Source organism: Trypanosoma cruzi, genomic scaffold (assembly GCF_000209065.1).
Source record: "Trypanosoma cruzi strain CL Brener 1047053517055 genomic scaffold, whole genome shotgun sequence".
NCBI classification, from domain to species: domain Eukaryota; phylum Euglenozoa; class Kinetoplastea; order Trypanosomatida; family Trypanosomatidae; genus Trypanosoma; species Trypanosoma cruzi.
This window is the reverse complement of record NW_001849524.1, coordinates 236,036-253,096: the sequence shown is the minus strand read 5'-3', so window position 1 is coordinate 253,096 and position 17,061 is coordinate 236,036. Positions and strand designations below refer to the sequence as shown.

Below are 17,061 nucleotides of genomic sequence, written 5' to 3'. Positions count from 1 at the left end.
GAGAATGCACGCACGCACAGGATTGTGGCTGCGGAGGCCCTCGCGAGGGGCGAAGAAGCCTGCGTTTTGTTTTTTTGACATGTTGCTCGGTGTGTGCTGACGCGTGACGAATAACAACACGCCCCAATAAGCAGAAAAGAAGTAAAACAAAATGGCGCTGAGCGGCACACCGGTAAGCCAAAAATACGCAATCACCAATAAAAAAGCCGGCGATCACCCAGCAGAGCACATCAAGCCTCCTAAAACCAACCTGGAATAGACAAAAAAAAGGGGGGGGGGGCAATCATAGAAAACAAAGATCCGCCCCCCCAAACAGGAAAAGCATTAAAAAAAACGCGATCCTGTTTTTTGTCCTTACTGCCGGGGTTGGCCGCCGCAAGGAATAAAAAAGAGTAGGGCGGTGGCCCCGGACGACAGATACATGACGACGTGTCGAATTATCCAAGTTGCAGCGGCTGCCCCGGACGAGAGATACATGACGACGTGTCGAATTATCCAAGTTGCAGCGGCTGCCCCGAACGAGAGATACATGACAACGAATCGATGTATCCACGCTGCGGCGACGGCCCCGTACGAGAGATATATGACGACGAATCGAGGTATCCACGCTGCGGCGGCGCACCCTAAACATGTCGCTTTCGTTTTCCAGGGGACAACGCAAATGTGCTCGATTGTTCGAAGATCGAAATTAACACCTTACGTGAAAATGGGTCGCGCGACCACATTTTTTTTAACTCAGTGGCAAACAAGCTCACAATGTCATCCGGGGCGCGGGTTCGAGCCCCGAAGAAGCCTAAGTTTTTTTCCTTTTTTTTTTTGGAATTCTTGTTTCTTATTGCTTTTTAAACTTCTGGTTTGCAGGACGGTGTGCGAGTTCTGCAATCGCACTGATTCCATCAGTTTCGTGGTGTGTGCGGCTGCGGCTGCGGTGGTGGCCGCGTGAGAGTGAGTGAGAGAGCGCCATGCACCGCCCGCACACACACTCGTCTTTCACCCACTCTCTGTGTGTGTCCCCTTGCATGGACTCTCGCCCTCACCCCATCCCACGAAGCACACACATAATGTGCCCATTGTATATATTGCATGCACACCCATGCAGGCCCGTTGGTGCTCTCTTTTGCACGACACGCACCGCTGCCGTCCTGCCTGGCTGCATGGGCGGAGCACCGTAACTGTTTCTGTTTTGTTTTTATTGCATTGAGTGGGCGACCTCTCTCTCTCTCTCTCCCTGTGTGTGTGTTTTGCTTTACGGGAGCAATGAGAGTGTGTGCGCTGGTCGTCCCACGCTTCGGCTTTTTGTTTTGTTTTTCATTGTTTTGTGGTTGAGAGCACCCATTCCGCGGGCTGCGTGTGTTTGTTTGTGTGTGATGATATGAGTAATTTTTGCGTGTGTTCTATCTGCCTCTCTCTGCCGTTGCTTTCTTCTGACTCTCTTGTGGCGCACAGCTGCTCTGCAATTATAGGCGCTGCCAAACACACAAGCACATGCACACACATGCCGTGTTTAAAACGCTGAGAATGCACGCACGCACAGGATTGTGGCTGCGGAGGCCCTCGCGAGGGGCGAAGAAGCCTGCGTTTTGTTTTTTTGACATGTTGCTCGGTGTGTGCTGACGCGTGACGAATAACAACACGCCCCAATAAGCAGAAAAGAAGTAAAACAAAATGGCGCTGAGCGGCACACCGGTAAGCCAAAAATACGCAATCACCAATAAAAAAGCCGGCGATCACCCAGCAGGCACATCAAGCCTCCTAAAACCAACCTGGAATAGACAAAAAAAAGGGGGGGGGCAATCATAGAAAACAAAGATCCGCCCCCCCAAACAGGAAAAGCATTAAAAAAAACGCGATCCTGTTTTTTGTCCTTACTGCCGGGGTTGGCCGCCGCAAGGAATAAAAAAGAGTAGGGCGGTGGCCCCGGACGAGAGATACATGACGACGTGTCGAATTATCCAAGTTGCAGCGGCTGCCCCGGACGAGAGATACATGACAACGTATCGATGTATCCAAGTTGCGGCGGTCCGCCCCGGACGAGAGATATATGACGACGAATCGATGTATCCACGCTGCGGCTACGGCCCCGTACGAGAGATATATGACGACGAATCGAAGTATTCACGCTGCGGCGGCGCACCCTAAACATGTCGCTTTCGTTTTCCAGGGGACAACGCAAATGTGCTCGATTGTTCGAAGATCGAAATTAACACCTTACGTGAAAATGGGTCGCGCGACCACATTTTTTTTAGCTCAGTGGCAAACAAGCTCACAATGTCATCCGGGGCGCGGGTTCGAGCCCCGAAGAAGCCTAAGTTTTTTTCCTTTTTTTTTTTTTGGAATTCTTGTTTCTTATTGCTTTTTAAACTTCTGGTTTGCAGGACGGTGTGCGAGTTCTGCAATCGCACTGATTCCATCAGTTTCGTGGTGTGTGCGGCTGCGGCTGCGGTGGTGGCCGCGTGAGAGTGAGTGAGAGAGCGCCATGCACCGCCCGCACACACACTCGTCTTTCACCCACTCTCTGTGTGTGTCCCCTTGCATGGACTCTCGCCCTCACCCCATCCCACGAAGCACACACATAATGTGCCCATTGTATATATTGCATGCACACCCATGCAGGCCCGTTGGTGCTCTCTTTTGCACGACACGCACCGCTGCCGTCCTGCCTGGCTGCATGGGCGGAGCACCGTAACTGTTTCTGTTTTGTTTTTATTGCATTGAGTGGGCGACCTCTCTCTCTCTCTCTCCCTGTGTGTGTGTTTTGCTTTACGGGAGCAATGAGAGTGTGTGCGCTGGTCGTCCCACGCTTCGGCTTTTTGTTTTGTTTTTCATTGTTTTGTGGTTGAGAGCACCCATTCCGCGGGCTGCGTGTGTTTGTTTGTGTGTGATGATATGAGTAATTTTTGCGTGTGTTCTATCTGCCTCTCTCTGCCGTTGCTTTCTTCTGACTCTCTTGTGGCGCACAGCTGCTCTGCAATTATAGGCGCTGCCAAACACACAAGCACATGCACACACATGCCGTGTTTAAAACGCTGAGAATGCACGCACGCACAGGATTGTGGCTGCGGAGGCCCTCGCGAGGGGCGAAGAAGCCTGCGTTTTGTTTTTTTGACATGTTGCTCGGTGTGTGCTGACGCGTGACGAATAACAACACGCCCCAATAAGCAGAAAAGAAGTAAAACAAAATGGCGCTGAGCGGCACACCGGTAAGCCAAAAATACGCAATCACCAATAAAAAAGCCGGCGATCACCCAGCAGGCACATCAAGCCTCCTAAAACCAACCTGGAATAGACAAAAAAAAGGAGGGGGCAATCATAGAAAACAAAGATCCGCCCCCCCAAACAGGAAAAGCATTAAAAAAAACGCGATCCTGTTTTTTGTCCTTACTGCCGGGGTTGGCCGCCGCAAGGAATAAAAAAGAGTAGGGCGGTGGCCCCGGACGACAGATACATGACGACGTGTCGAATTATCCAAGTTGCAGCGGCTGCCCCGGACGAGAGATACATGACAACGAATCGATGTATCCACGCTGCGGCGACGGCCCCGTACGAGAGATATATGACGACGAATCGAAGTATTCACGCTGCGGCTGCGGCCCCGTACGAGAGATATATGACGACGAATCGAGGTATCCACGCTGCGGCGGCGCACCCTAAACATGTCGCTTTCGTTTTCCAGGGGACAACGCAAATGTGCTCGATTGTTCGAAGATCGAAATTAACACCTTACGTGAAAATGGGTCGCGCGACCACATTTTTTTTAACTCAGTGGCAAACAAGCTCACAATGTCATCCGGGGCGCGGGTTCGAGCCCCGAAGAAGCCTAAGTTTTTTTCCTTTTTTTTTTTGGAATTCTTGTTTCTTATTGCTTTTTAAACTTCTGGTTTGCAGGACGGTGTGCGAGTTCTGCAATCGCACTGATTCCATCAGTTTCGTGGTGTGTGCGGCTGCGGCTGCGGTGGTGGCCGCGTGAGAGTGAGTGAGAGAGCGCCATGCACCGCCCGCACACACACTCGTCTTTCACCCACTCTCTGTGTGTGTCCCCTTGCATGGACTCTCGCCCTCACCCCATCCCACGAAGCACACACATAATGTGCCCATTGTATATATTGCATGCACACCCATGCAGGCCCGTTGGTGCTCTCTTTTGCACGACACGCACCGCTGCCGTCCTGCCTGGCTGCATGGGCGGAGCACCGTAACTGTTTCTGTTTTGTTTTTATTGCATTGAGTGGGCGACCTCTCTCTCTCTCTCTCCCTGTGTGTGTGTTTTGCTTTACGGGAGCAATGAGAGTGTGTGCGCTGGTCCTCCCACGATTCGGCTTTTTGTTTTTTGCTGTTTTACTTGTGTTGTGGTTGAGAGCGCCCATTACCTTTTTTTATTATCGATTATTGGTTTGCTTTGACTGCGGACGTATGATTTTCATCTTGTTTTTTCTTTTTCTTTGAGATATTTTCAGTGTTTCTTATTCTTTTCAAACCGTGGAGTGCCTTCCTTCACGTACAGCATGTGTCAGTTCATCCACGTCACCCCACGGTCTGCAGTGCTGCTGGTGCTTCTGGTTGTGATGATGTTTGTGATGTGTTGTGCCAGCGGGTGCTTTGCTGCCAGCCTGACGTACTCCTGCTCCTCTGACAAAGCGATGCGTGCCGACAGGGCGAAGTCGATCGCGGCTGTGGTGAGGGACGTGCCTTTTGGATCTGAGGGTGCGGCGCCGCCACGCCGCGAAGATATCGCCAGCTTGGGCTGTATGAAGCCCCAAGTTTTTCCACACGGGCTTCCAGAAGCGTAGCGAAGTCCCGGCGTAAGGCTTGATTTTGTTTCTCTTTTTCAACTAAATTCGGCTCGAAGCAGGCTGTCTCCTGGTGAGGCGATGTGTGTGCTTTGTGTGCTGCTTCTGCGGCGGACTCGGCTTGTTCCATTTTGTTTGTCCAGATTGTTTTGGGCTGTCACGGCTGCCGCGCGGGATATGGCGCTTAGCTGCTCGTAAGATATCTCTGCAGATGTCCGACCATGTGGACGCGGTGGCAAGGAGTGTTTCACACAACGAGGTGAAAGCAGGCCAATCCGCCTTACACAGGGCAGGGGTGGCTTTCTCCCGCCGAGGCAGCGTGTTGGCTAGTCGCGGAATGCCATCATCCATCCTCACCGAGTCATATATTAAGCAGTGGTCCGAATCCATCTAGGGAGTGGATTGCCAGTGGGTGGCACGTAGCACGCGATACGCAGTCACGTCAGGGGACGGGAAATTACGATGTGTGATCCGTGTTGCCTGCGCCGGGTCATTTGCCAGTTCAAAATTGAAATCAATTAAAATAGCAACGAATTTTTCTCCTCCAGTCGTTGAAGGTAGGTGTCTGTCCCAGAGTCCATGATGTAAATTCAGTTTACCCGCGATAATCGCTGCGGGGCCTAAGCGACGAATGGTGCTAATAAACGAAGAGCTCTGAACAGTTGCTGTGGGAGGGCTGTGGGGATTCACCACGCAGATGCTGGGACAGCCCTGTGGAAATACACGGACAGCAATGTTCTCCAGGAGGTCTTTGACAGGGAGCGTCGGGCGCTCGCACGGCAGAGAGTGGCGCACCCGAATGGCAACGCCACCACCGCACCCAGTGCGGCCTGAAGAAAGTCATTATAGCCATATAGTTTTGCCGCTGTGGCACTTCGAGTATTTGTTTCCTGGAAAAGAACGATGTCAGGTTGGATGCTGCTCCAGTCGCACAGCAAACGCAATATTTTTTACGGACGAGAGGCCTGCAATGTTGAGCTGCCAAATAGTGATGTAGCCATCCACCTCGGTGCCAGAGTTCTTGTGGACGTCACCGCAACGGGTGATATCAACGGAATGACCGCAGCGAAACGGTCGTGCAGTTTTGTCCGACAGTCTGCAGGCAGACCGCTTCACCTCCCCGCACCGGGAATGGCGCGGAACCTTCTCGAGGGGTGGAGTCGTCTTGGTCTCCGTCGTGCTCGCCGCAACGCAGCGCAGCGGAGTTCCTATATACAACCAGAGCCCAGTAACGCGACAAGGTGCGACTTCATCGCTGGTTGCTGACTTTGTTGCGTTTTTGTGGCTCTCATAGCTCAGTCGGTTAGAGCGTGGGTCTAATAAGCCCAAGGTCACAGGTTCGACCCCTGTTGGGAGCACTTTTTCTCTATGAAATAAATTTAACGAGCTGTGCATGTGTTTGGCGGGTTTTTGGTGACTTTTTGCTATTATTATTTCAAATTCAATTCACCCGACGCGTAATGAAAGCAAGGATGTACCAGAATTGAGAAATAAAATCTCCCATGATGATTTAGAAGGCGCATACCCGGTGCAGCCGGCCACCTCGACGCGGTGCCAGGGTTTATTAATCCTCTGTTTTTTCCAGGGAGGACGCGAAGTAACGGCGTACTTGGATTTACGGGGGCCATGTGTAATGGCATTTCGCAGGGGCAGGGGGGTAATAAGGTTATCCCTTCCCGCTGAATTCCATCGTACGCCCAACAGAGCTGCGCATTGGAGGGGTGTGTTTTCACTACGGCTGGTAAGAAAAAAAAAGAAAAAAAAGGGTGGCTGCAGCCTCTTTTCGTTTGAACCCACATCCCCAAACAATCACCCGAACATTTATACATCTACATATTAGGATACACGCGTGTGGCACACCGCCATAATTTTCAATTACCGTGTTTCTGTGAGAATTGAAAGATCAAAACACTCCTTGTAGCGACGGTTTCCTGCCGCCACTGCTGCCAACGCACCGGAGCATAGCGCAGTCGTGGTGGCGTGCGGTGTGGGCCGAATGCACTTCAGAATCCATTTCTTCATGAGTCCATTGAAAACAGAAACGTCACGGGCACGTGGATTGATTGCATCCAGAAAGTGCGTGTGAATAGATCCTAGTGGTTTCCCTTCGTAGCACAGAATCCACTCACCCTGTGCACCGATGCGTCTCATGGAAAACTGCCGCGCCTCCAGCAGCGGATTCTTCCGATAGGATTGAAAGAAACGCCAGTAACCATAATTGTGCTGCGGGGGAATCTCGTACAAGGTGGAAACGAATTTCTTCGCAACACTCTCTAGGGAAGCCTGATCAAAGAAACGTGAGTGCCGTGTCGCACGTCGCCATTCATGCAAAGGAGCAGGAGACGCAGCAGCCACAAACCCACCATTGTAGCGTCCAAAAAGGGCCTCATCCCTTGGAGAAATTCGATGAGGTGAGAGCGCCACTTCCGTACCGGAAGGAATTCGCGGAAGTTCATTCAACAAAACAACATCACAGTCCAGAAACAACACCGCCCCGGTGTTGTCCCCGCCGTGTTCCTCTCGAAGCATCATGGCATGTTCCATGAGGTTCGCCTTCTCCATCATAAAGTCCGTGTGCCGTGAGGGGTACCACACACCGGGCTGCCGCTCCATTTCTCTTCGCTGGATCGGCACGTAGGGGTCCAAGCACGGTATCCACACCATGCGACTATCATTACAAAATCCGGCGTAAGCTTTACTCTTCGTGTTTTCCCCTACTTTGAGCATGGCAGATGTGCACCCCACAATGACGGGGATATCCGGATGGTGTACTCGCAGGCAACGCAGGAAGAGGTAAAGTTCGTCGTCACACTCCGGTGTGCCCATCGTGCAAACAGACGATATCCCTGTTTCCATTACCGCAACTGCGACAGGTGAAATATGAGGACCTTCTGGACAATGACGTGTTTTTCTTTTTTTATTTTTCTTTTTTGTTCTTCCCTTCAAAAAGGGGGTGCACACCAACCACCACCAAATGCATACAAATAAAGCATAATAATAATAATGATAATAATCGGCAACCATAGCAAACAACCATTTTTTTCTAATACAATAAAAACCACTTCTGGCAATTTGATCGCAGATCATTCATTTCATTGGTTTTCGAGAGAAAGTGATGGAATCATCGAAATGACGACAACAATGATGTGGGTCGTTCCCCAACAAACACACACACACACACACACACACACACACACACACACACACACACACACACACACACACACACACACACACACACTGAGTTCATGTCGACTGTCTCCCTCGATTCTTCAATGCCTTAGCAATACCAAATCGCATGTCCGCTTCAGTAATGGTGATGCGTGGTTCTGAATTAGGAACCATGACAGCCACATCATCATCCTCATCATCATCCCTGTCTGCATTGCTCTCATTTCTTAACCCGTCAGTAGAGGAAGAGGCCATCTGTTCTCGCAAGAGCTGCCAACAGTTCACTTCCGAGTCAAACGGCAACCGTCCCTGCTGCGGCCGCAATGGAGATTGGGAACCGTTTTCTTTATCAGTGCTTCGCGAGCGTTTTTTACCCTGCGTCGCGTTTTGCATGGGCAAAGGAACCGTCTCCCCTTTTCCAATGGCAGTTGGAAGCAACAACATCCATAAGCCCAAACAACCATGCGTTTCCGCTCGGCGTACACCAACGGGCTTCGGTGCAACACTACCGTCTTCTGTCGCTTGTCCCCTCGAGCAATTTTCTGCATCCTGCGCCATGTCCTTCTCAATCTTTTCCAAAGCGTCTGTGAGACCAAGGCGGTATAATGCCGCCACAGAAGCCTCCACCAGAGCCTCAACAATAGTGCGAGCCGCACGATGGCACCACCGTTCCTCATTCGACAGCAAGGATCGTACCGGGCCATAGTGCACACTGTAGTCACGCAAGAACATCGCCGTACGTGCACACACTTTCCCAAAGAGACGATGTGCCGATGTTCGTCGTTTCTCTCGCTGTGACGCTGTGGTGTATCGACCTCCATATGTTCCCTCGCCATGCATTGCGCATGGCAACCACACACCATATCCACCACTCCTCTGCGAACCTCTTCGCAACAGTGGCGACAAGGATGGCATCGGGCAGATGTCCAAATTTGTCTCACAGGCAACCAAATAACAATGTTGCCTTGCATACTCCTCAACCAAAGGAATGCTCTGCCGTGCCTTCTCCGACACGGTCGAACCCTGAAGAAAGTTCCGTCGCTCTTCTTCCGTCTTACCAAACCACCACCGGATTAGAGCCATCGGTGGCGCCGTGGCAGCATCATTCTCCTGCATGCTACTCATACATCGACTGGAAAAGAGCAACAACAACCAAATCGACAAACAAAGAGCAACACAACTCCACCACCACCAGTAGCCACGTGGTGCATATATATTTATATATATTCACCGAAAGGAAGGGAAAGAAAGAAGGGAGAGAAGGCGAACTGACAGGCACGGAGAGCAAACGTTTAGTTTATATTCCACTTTTCCGCTATCCACCCCCACCAAACAACAACAACAACAAACAAACAAACAACAACGCAGTTTTAGGCCGAGAATTTAGCATAAAAAAAAAAAAAATTGTTTTTTTCCACCTCTCCTCCTCCACCTTTTTTTTTTTTTAATTATTTTTTCTTTCCGTTTCAGAAAAGATATGTCTATCCACCAGGGCCATGGATCCCTCACCAACAACACCGCAGCATCTTTTTTAAAAATCACACAGCCCTCCAACAAAAAAAAAAAAAAAAAAAAAGAGAATGATGAGGGGAAGAAGGTTGAAGAAATAATAATAATAACAATAACAACAACAAATAAACGAATGAACTCCACCGCAGACATAACCAACGTCTTTTTACACCAGCACACCACTTTGTTCTGCAGCAGCTGGCTTCTTTGCTGACTCTGCGTGCGTATCACCGCCTGGGTTCTGACCGTGTTGTTGGGCCACAGTCACACCGTGTTTTCTGGCGTAGTCTTCCATCACAGCCTGTTTCTCCGCGAGGATTTTATTGAGTTGTTCCAATGCTTCCTGAATGCCCTTTACGTTATCGTCCAGCTCGGGTAAAATCTCAGCCACCGTGCGTTCAATGAGGGCTCCACCAACAAGGCGATGACAGCGGCGATCACCGTTCAGTGGTCGCAGGGCCTCGGCAACCAGTTTGTGCTCGTGTAACTCGTTCTCTAATTCAGAAATGCGAGAGACCAGAGAAAGACACTCCTGACGAAGTTGTTGGTAGCGTTGCACAATAGCCTCCTCCGAGGGTGTATTGTTGCTCCCGCTATTGTTCGTAGAGGTCATATTTATTACACACGTCTTGTGTCCGTTTTCTTCCTTCTTCTTTTCTTCGCCTCTCTTTTTTATCCTCCCGTTCTAAATTAGTCCCTCACACCAAAATTCATAGGACCAAGACAGAGAGAGAAGAGGATGTGCACATAACGACAAGTGGATACAAGAAACGTATACAAACACAAACACGCACACACACAGACAGAGAGAGAGAGAGAGAGAGGGAAAGAGAGAAAGAAGAGAACACTTCAATACATTTAAAAGCCCTTTCTCATATGCATACAAAAAAAAAAGAGCATGTGAATAAATAAGTAAATATATTGTATATTTAATCTGTTTTCATTATGCTTTATTTTACCCTTAACCCTTTTTTGCACCCTCTTCAGCAGCAAGACGGGCGGCAACCCCGTCCTCCAGTCGGTGTAGCCTCACATCGTTGCCATGCATCTTCGCATTGGCCATATGCAGGAGCCGCCGCAAATAGGCGTGCTGACCCTTGACGTAATTCACGCCGTCTATAATGAGAGGGACGTCCAGCCCCAGTCCAGAGGCGTGGCGGATTCCACACATGATTTTCTTCCCTGGTGGTGTGACTCCGCTGTTGCGGAAACCAGCGTCCGTTGCGGCAGCAGACAACAGTCTTTTCGCACTTTCCATCGTGCGGCACTCGACATGCATCACAAATGGTTCCATTTTCAACGCGACCATACCAAAGACTGGGGGAGAAGAGGCCTGAAGTACCCCTTCCCGCACCCAAACGCCATCCAATTCGCCCTCCTTCTGCTGTTCTTTTTCTTCTCCATCTTTTTTATTACTTGTCGCTCCTTCTAGCGGAGTCGTCGTCGTCTCCGTTACAACTCCATCCTTAACATCGTCACACAAGCAGCGGACAAGAAGATCAATCTCTCGCTCCGTTAGCACGTCATGCTTGACCACCAACCAACCTAATGCGTCCTTGCCGCCTCTCTTCAGTGACGCTGGCGGCCCAACAGCCCCACGATCCTCCGGAATGATAACACTATGGAAGAGTGCAATGCGACCCGAACAGCTGCTTGTTGTAACATAATCATCATGTGTATTCAAGAGATGCATGAGTGGAAGGCACTTGTGATCCACACCGCCCTTGGGACTATGATCGCATGCGTTACTGGAAAGATTCATCATCACTTGCTGTTTATGTGCCAAAAACTCCTTTTCACACTGTTTTTGTTTCGCTACATGAGAGCTTTTGCGCTGCTGATATTGGGGTGATAAGTCCTTCCCTTTATTAGAAGGGCGTTTCCCATTTTGCTTCTTTTTGTGATCTGCAGGGGACTTTTCATCCAACTCTCCCCTTTGCACAGCGCAGAGCAGCGCCGACGACTCCGCTTCTTCCCACATGTATCCAATCACTAAATCCCTCTCTGCCCACCCCTCCCCAATAAAAACCACATTGGAGCGAGCAGATAGACGACAAGTTGAGAGAGAAAGAGAGAGAGAGAGAGAGAGAGAGAGAGAGAGAGAGAGAGAGAGAGAGCGGTGTTTCTTTCCGGTTTGCCAGCTTTCCATTCATTCACACACACACACTCACAACACACCATCCATCTCGCCCTCCTGGCAACAACAGTAACGGAAATAAGCACTCACGTTATCCAAAGGGGTGACACCCCTCCTCTTCCTCCTCACCCCCCCCGCAAAAAACAACAACAACAAAAACAACACGACGTGCTAAAGAGGGTTCCACAGGCCATGAAGAAAATATAACTTTTGTTCCAACATATAAATGAAATAGCAACACTGTAAATAAATAAATAAATAAATAAATAAATAAATAAATAAATAAATAAATAAATAAATAAATAAATAAATAAATAAATAAATAAATAAATAAATAGAGCTAAAAAGTGTGTATTTAGATCAATGGCTGGGCACACCTCTTGGAGCCACATTCTTACATGCGTGGGAATAGGGCATACGATGCTGAAGGGGAAGAAAGGCACTGGGAAATGAGTGCGGGAGAGAGAACGCCTTCATTGCAAACCTCGTCCCAATCCCTCCCCCCCCCCCCCAAAAAACAACAACAACAACAACAACAACAACAACAACAACAAGCTTTGCGTTTTTCACAATACCCACAACACCGACCGCATGCAGAAACTTTTTTAAAAGACTTTTTTTTTTTTTTTCATTTATTCCCCATGCGTCAGCTTCCCATCAGAGAAGGAAATTCACAGCGACTTCCATTTTCCATTTCTTCCTCTTTTTCATCCCACAGTGTTATTTCTTCCTTAATTTTTTCGCCATTTCCCCTGGCGCCATGAGCAGCATGCCGCGGAGAACTTAGCCGCGGTAAGAATCTTTTTTGTTTATTTCCTCGAACCGCTGCTCTGTTTCCTTCAACCGCTTCAATGGCCGCATCTGCACTGGAGGAACGAAGCGACTTCCCCCATCGGCTGGCTGCGGCGGTTGCTGTGACTGTAGCTGCAGGGGGATCTTCCGCTGCAGTGAGAGCCTCCAAGGAGCAATCCTTCCGTGAAACCGCGTGGGTGGCTTCCTGTGGATGCTTCTGAAAGAGTTTATGACGTGGTATTGGGAATGCCGGTCCGGAGGATATGGATGGGCTGCACTTCCAACGGGGTCGTTCATAACCGTCAGAATCCACCACGGCCATGGCCTTATCGGAGTCACATACATAAAAACATTGCGTGTCGTTGTTTCTCCAGGCTCTCACGAGTAATTCATCACTTGTGTTACCCGAACAAGAGGCCAAACAGAGTGACTGCAGGCGGAAAGATGTGAGAGACTCCGCAGATCGGGCTCTTTTGGCTGGAGCAAATAAAGACGTCGCTACGTGACAAGTATGATGGAACTTGCCATAGAACGAAGTGTTATTTGCCCGTCGCCTCTTCTTTTCACTACGCCACTTAAGTAAAAAAGCTAACATGCGTTTTCCACTGATATTCGGATCCGCAAAGGGTTGATGGAGGAAACCACAATTTGCCTCTTTGCTTTTACCAGCCTCCTCCTTCGGTGCTAGCCGTCCATGCATGTCTGCATCGGACGCAACGGCATTTCTAGTGGCATCGGCTCTACCAAAGGCTGCCGCCTCCGTTTCATTCCACGAGGGGCTCGTACTACAGTCTATGGCGTCCAGCAGATGTGTGTGAACATCCATCAAGGACTTATCGAGATTTGTATTGTTTATAATTTTCAAATGAAGATGATCATATGCCTGTTCAAGCAAGTGTTTTTGAATCAGGCGAATATGGTGAAATTGTGAGACATATTTATTACGTTGCGGGGAAAGAGCCATACACTTGGCACGGGTACGAAACCGCTCAAGATGACGTTCCTCCTTTGTAATGCAGACAAGAAAAGACACACATAATACACCACGTGCTTGTAACTCTACAGTCTTGCGTTGCATGTAACTTGTTAGCAGATGAACTCCCTCTACGAATACCACTTGATTGCGGCAAATAAATTTCTCCAGTATGCCATCTAAGGCCCGCAACACCACCTCACATTGTTTTTCATACGCAGCAATGACAACCTGTGGGTCACATTCGTTTCTTTCTTCTCCCGCCCTTGGCTTTGTGTTCCCACCACTTCCTTTGGCTCGGTGTGCCTCATATGTAGAGAGAAACAACTCTGGAAATTCCTCTCGTCGTAAGGTCCTTCGAAGCGACTGACGAATCGTGTCTGTAGAGAGGAGGGTGTTAAAACAAATATTCGTTGTAATAAGACTAGAGAGGGTACTCTTTCCACATCCGCTGGTTCCACCACAAAACACGATGAGTGATCTGCGATTTTGTACAATGGCTTGGGTCACATTCCAGCGGGGCAGCGGAATCATTGTAATGCGCTGCCCACGGAGTTCATTGATAAGAAGTCTGGCGATACACCGATCAAATGTATGCTTGGCAGTCACAAGCGTGTACCGGGTTGACAGTGAGGGTGCCTGCATCACCTCCTCCAACTGTCCCAAGTCCCGATTCCCCAAGGCAACACTGGCAGCAACGACAAGTTCAGCAAAGCAGACAACTGTACTCTTGTCAGTTGCACCACCAGAATAAATGTGGGAACGCAGTACATCATTCAACGTGTCATATCGCACAAGTGTTGCAAAGTCCTCAGCGGCACCACTTGGTTTGCACGTGTGAGAATCGGTAACTTGAGTGGTGTCTCGGCCTCCATAATTTCCACGCTCCGTGCTGTCAGATTCAAAAAGACCTTTATAGCACAAGAAGAGAAGATATTCCCACAACTGCCGCACAGCTTCATGACAGTGATGTCTCTTGACGCCACAGAGCACAAGAATCTTGCACATTTCATGCCAAGTAAGAAACCGTTCTGGCGGCACACTAAAAGGGGAAGACATGGTACCAGCATCTATAGCAGCACCATCCACGGTAGCCGTCTTTACACCTTGATGAACCTCCTTGCTCGACAGTTCCGCATTCTCTTGCGGTAATACGACAAGAAATGGTACTGCCACGTGAAGGCCCCAAAAGGAACTGAAGGGCGATAACATGTTCTTTGAAGCAATGGGATGCTGCCCATTACAAAGAGGGTGACGGGCGAAATAAGCACAAGAAACAGAAGTAGCATGACATCCAGAACCCTTTAAATCGCCAGGATTCCACACATGAGACTCAGGGGAATTAAATGCCTCGTCCGACGCTTCCGCCGTCTCGACTGTTGAACCCACGGCCTCCATCCAATGAAACTTCTTGTGGAAGACCGTCTGTCAAATGTTCATGTAAACACACACACACACAGAAAAAAAAAAAGAAAAAAAAACATGCATGACACACACACACACACACACACACACGCCAAGTCAACAGATATATAAATACAAAAATGTATATGTTTATAAAAAAGTGAGGAGTAAACGAGAAAAAAAAAAAAAAAAAAAGGAAGGGAAAACACACAGAAAAACATAGCAAAGGGAGACCACAAACTAAGCCTCACGGACAAAAAAAAAAAAAAAAAAAGAATAATCGAATTTTGGAATTTTCGCAAGTTTTCTCTCTTTTTTTTTTTTTTAATTTAGCGTCCACCCAACCCCGCGCTTTTCACAATTCCGCGTCCTGAGAAAATGTGTCATCGCCCTCTAAGGCTGTGGCTCCATCCGTGCGTTTTGCTCCTCAATCGTTTGTTTCAAGAGCCCTAACATATCCCGGTGCTGCTGCTTCCTGACCAACAGAGACTCATATTCCTTCCTTGCAGCAGTCATCTTCGACGTCACATCCTCATTTCTTCGAAGCACCGCATCCAGAGAGTCACGTAATTGTGTCACCACCCGCTCCTGCTCCCGGATCAGCTCCACGGAGACATTCTTTGACACCCACGATGGCTGCCGCAGACACCACTCCATCTTCCCCGCTAACTGCGTCATGATAACATCCTCGCTCTCCAGACACTTGAGGATTTCCATACGTGTGTTGTGGCGGGCAAAGGCAGCTCGCAACTCCTCGTACTTGGAGGACACCTCCTCGTTAAGCTCACAAATGCGCATATGAATCTGCATCAGCTCCAAACGAGTCGGAAATGCATCGGTACGCCGTAGAAGATCCGACGCTTTCTGATTTATCGCCGACAATTCTGCTTCTTTTCGCCTTAATTCAGCTACGTACTTGGCACGCTCCTTCTCCCACAAGTCGTCTACACCGGGTTCCGCATTCGCACTACGTTCGGCAAGAGCAACACAGTTCGCCTTGGCAGCTTTCAGACGCTGCTTCCCATCCCTTCGTGTCTCCTCCAAAAGCAACCGTTGCTCTTCCTTTTGGTCTAAGAGGCCCTGAAGTTTCTGCAGGAGTTTGCCTCGTACAGGATCCGCCATGACATGCTGATAAACATCTTGAAGGTTATGCATGTATTCAGTCCATTTCGCAGTGCGTCGGGCTACTTTCGCCTTTGCATCCTGAAGTCTCGATTGTGCCTCAGCAAGCTGCTGCACCGCCTCTTCACACTGCAGCCGCAGCGCCTCGGACTCTTGACGGTATCTCACGGTTGCCTCCTGTTTCTGTTGCAGCTTTCTCTGCATGGCCTGTACACTATCCTGTTGCATTTGCCGTTCTTGCTGCCGTGCGTGATACTCCGCACTTAATTTCTGCAAGGACTCGGATATTTTCGTTGTCTGCATCAAAGTCTTCACCTTACTAAGGGACATTTTCCCATCCGTGCGTTCGCGGTGGTCTCGCATCTTTTTTATAATCATCTCGAACATTCGCTCCTCCCGCATCTCCTCTTCCTCCTGTTCTCGCACTTCTCTGGCTACTTCTTCATCCTCCGCAACCACACCCCTCGACACATGCCTTAGCATTAAAACCGAGTCCCGCATCTCGTACCTTATCCCATACTCCAGTAGCGCGGAGGAAACATGCACCAGGCGGGAAAAATTCTGCCCACCCTGCGGTTTCTCCACACTGTGGCGATCTGCAACCTCTGAAACCCGTTGCCGCAAGGGGGCAGGGCGACGCCTGGAAAAACACAGTGACTCCTGCGTGGGTGGCAGCAACGAAACATCATCACCACCACTCTGCGCTGTCATCTCCTTTTCCGAAAGTAACGACTGCAGAGAGGTACCGAAGCGACGGGAAAAATCCCACGCGGTCTGCTTCTCCAGAAAAAATGCGTTTTCCGCACGGGTGGCTTCTACACGCTTGAGCAGCCACGCCGCAACAGGCAGCAGGGATGAATAGTCAAGCCCATGAATTTGGTGCGGCCGAAGGTCAATGGGACACTGCATGCGCTTCAACGCATTGCAGATTTTTTCAGATATGCAAATTTTTTCTCGGATGGTGGCATTCTCAACAAACTCTACATGTAGACGATGGCGGGAACTCAAAATGCCCCAGGTGAGACCCCCAGCGATACGATCAAACACAGGGAGAGCCTTAACACGGGCGCGGTGATAACCCCCGTCCGCAAGCTTCTGTAGCACCGTGTCTGCATCGCCCGGAGTGTCGATGACGCCATGACGTGATGGCACTACATCCATTTGCA

The 17,061-nt window shown here is 49.5% G+C and overlaps 9 protein-coding genes and 1 non-coding gene across 10 annotated transcripts, besides 12 other annotated features; 4 read left to right on the top strand and 6 right to left on the bottom strand.

The window, feature by feature from the left end:
- Positions 1-3,651: a sequence feature (areas not merged during assembly with more than two copies in the genome that could not be assigned to a particular haplotype).
- Positions 422-943, top strand: Tc00.1047053508777.230 (uncharacterized protein; the record flags this gene model as incomplete). The annotated part of the gene is made up of 1 exon (XM_812130.1): positions 422-943. One exon carries the CDS (start codon positions 422-424, stop codon positions 941-943), a length of 522 nt encoding a protein of 173 aa, XP_817223.1.
- Positions 2,042-2,467, top strand: Tc00.1047053508777.220 (uncharacterized protein; the record flags this gene model as incomplete). Its single annotated transcript, XM_812132.1, has 1 exon — positions 2,042-2,467. The coding sequence occupies one exon, from the start codon at positions 2,042-2,044 to the stop codon at positions 2,465-2,467; it is 426 nt and encodes a 141-aa protein (XP_817225.1).
- Positions 3,446-3,967, top strand: Tc00.1047053508777.210 (uncharacterized protein; the record flags this gene model as incomplete). Its single annotated transcript, XM_812131.1, has 1 exon — positions 3,446-3,967. One exon carries the CDS (start codon positions 3,446-3,448, stop codon positions 3,965-3,967), a length of 522 nt encoding a protein of 173 aa, XP_817224.1.
- Positions 3,652-17,061: part of a sequence feature (heterozygous, Esmeraldo-like haplotype) that runs on past the window's edge.
- Positions 6,072-6,145, top strand: Tc00.1047053508777.205. Its single transcript has one exon. It is a non-coding gene; the product is annotated as a tRNA-Ile (tRNA).
- Positions 6,663-7,643, bottom strand: Tc00.1047053508777.200 (hypothetical protein, conserved; the record flags this gene model as incomplete). Its single annotated transcript, XM_812129.1, has 1 exon — positions 6,663-7,643. The coding sequence occupies one exon, from the start codon at positions 7,641-7,643 to the stop codon at positions 6,663-6,665; it is 981 nt and encodes a 326-aa protein (XP_817222.1).
- Positions 7,779-7,801: a microsatellite.
- Positions 7,949-8,028: a microsatellite.
- Tc00.1047053508777.190 (hypothetical protein, conserved) lies at positions 8,034-9,083 on the bottom strand (the record flags this gene model as incomplete). The annotated part of the gene is made up of 1 exon (XM_812128.1): positions 8,034-9,083. The coding sequence occupies one exon, from the start codon at positions 9,081-9,083 to the stop codon at positions 8,034-8,036; it is 1,050 nt and encodes a 349-aa protein (XP_817221.1).
- Positions 9,392-9,415: a sequence feature (AT_rich).
- Positions 9,514-9,539: a microsatellite.
- Positions 9,634-10,080, bottom strand: Tc00.1047053508777.180 (prefoldin subunit 2, putative; the record flags this gene model as incomplete). Its single annotated transcript, XM_812127.1, has 1 exon — positions 9,634-10,080. The coding sequence occupies one exon, from the start codon at positions 10,078-10,080 to the stop codon at positions 9,634-9,636; it is 447 nt and encodes a 148-aa protein (XP_817220.1).
- Positions 10,268-10,311: a microsatellite.
- Tc00.1047053508777.170 (hypothetical protein, conserved) lies at positions 10,429-11,448 on the bottom strand (the record flags this gene model as incomplete). The annotated part of the gene is made up of 1 exon (XM_812126.1): positions 10,429-11,448. One exon carries the CDS (start codon positions 11,446-11,448, stop codon positions 10,429-10,431), a length of 1,020 nt encoding a protein of 339 aa, XP_817219.1.
- Positions 11,528-11,584: a microsatellite.
- Positions 11,848-11,941: a microsatellite.
- Positions 12,121-12,158: a microsatellite.
- Positions 12,251-14,767, bottom strand: Tc00.1047053508777.160 (hypothetical protein, conserved; the record flags this gene model as incomplete). Its single annotated transcript, XM_812125.1, has 1 exon — positions 12,251-14,767. One exon carries the CDS (start codon positions 14,765-14,767, stop codon positions 12,251-12,253), a length of 2,517 nt encoding a protein of 838 aa, XP_817218.1.
- Positions 14,859-14,884: a microsatellite.
- Positions 14,928-15,053: a sequence feature (T-rich).
- On the bottom strand, positions 15,167-17,056 carry Tc00.1047053508777.150 (uncharacterized protein; the record flags this gene model as incomplete). The annotated part of the gene is made up of 1 exon (XM_812124.1): positions 15,167-17,056. One exon carries the CDS (start codon positions 17,054-17,056, stop codon positions 15,167-15,169), a length of 1,890 nt encoding a protein of 629 aa, XP_817217.1.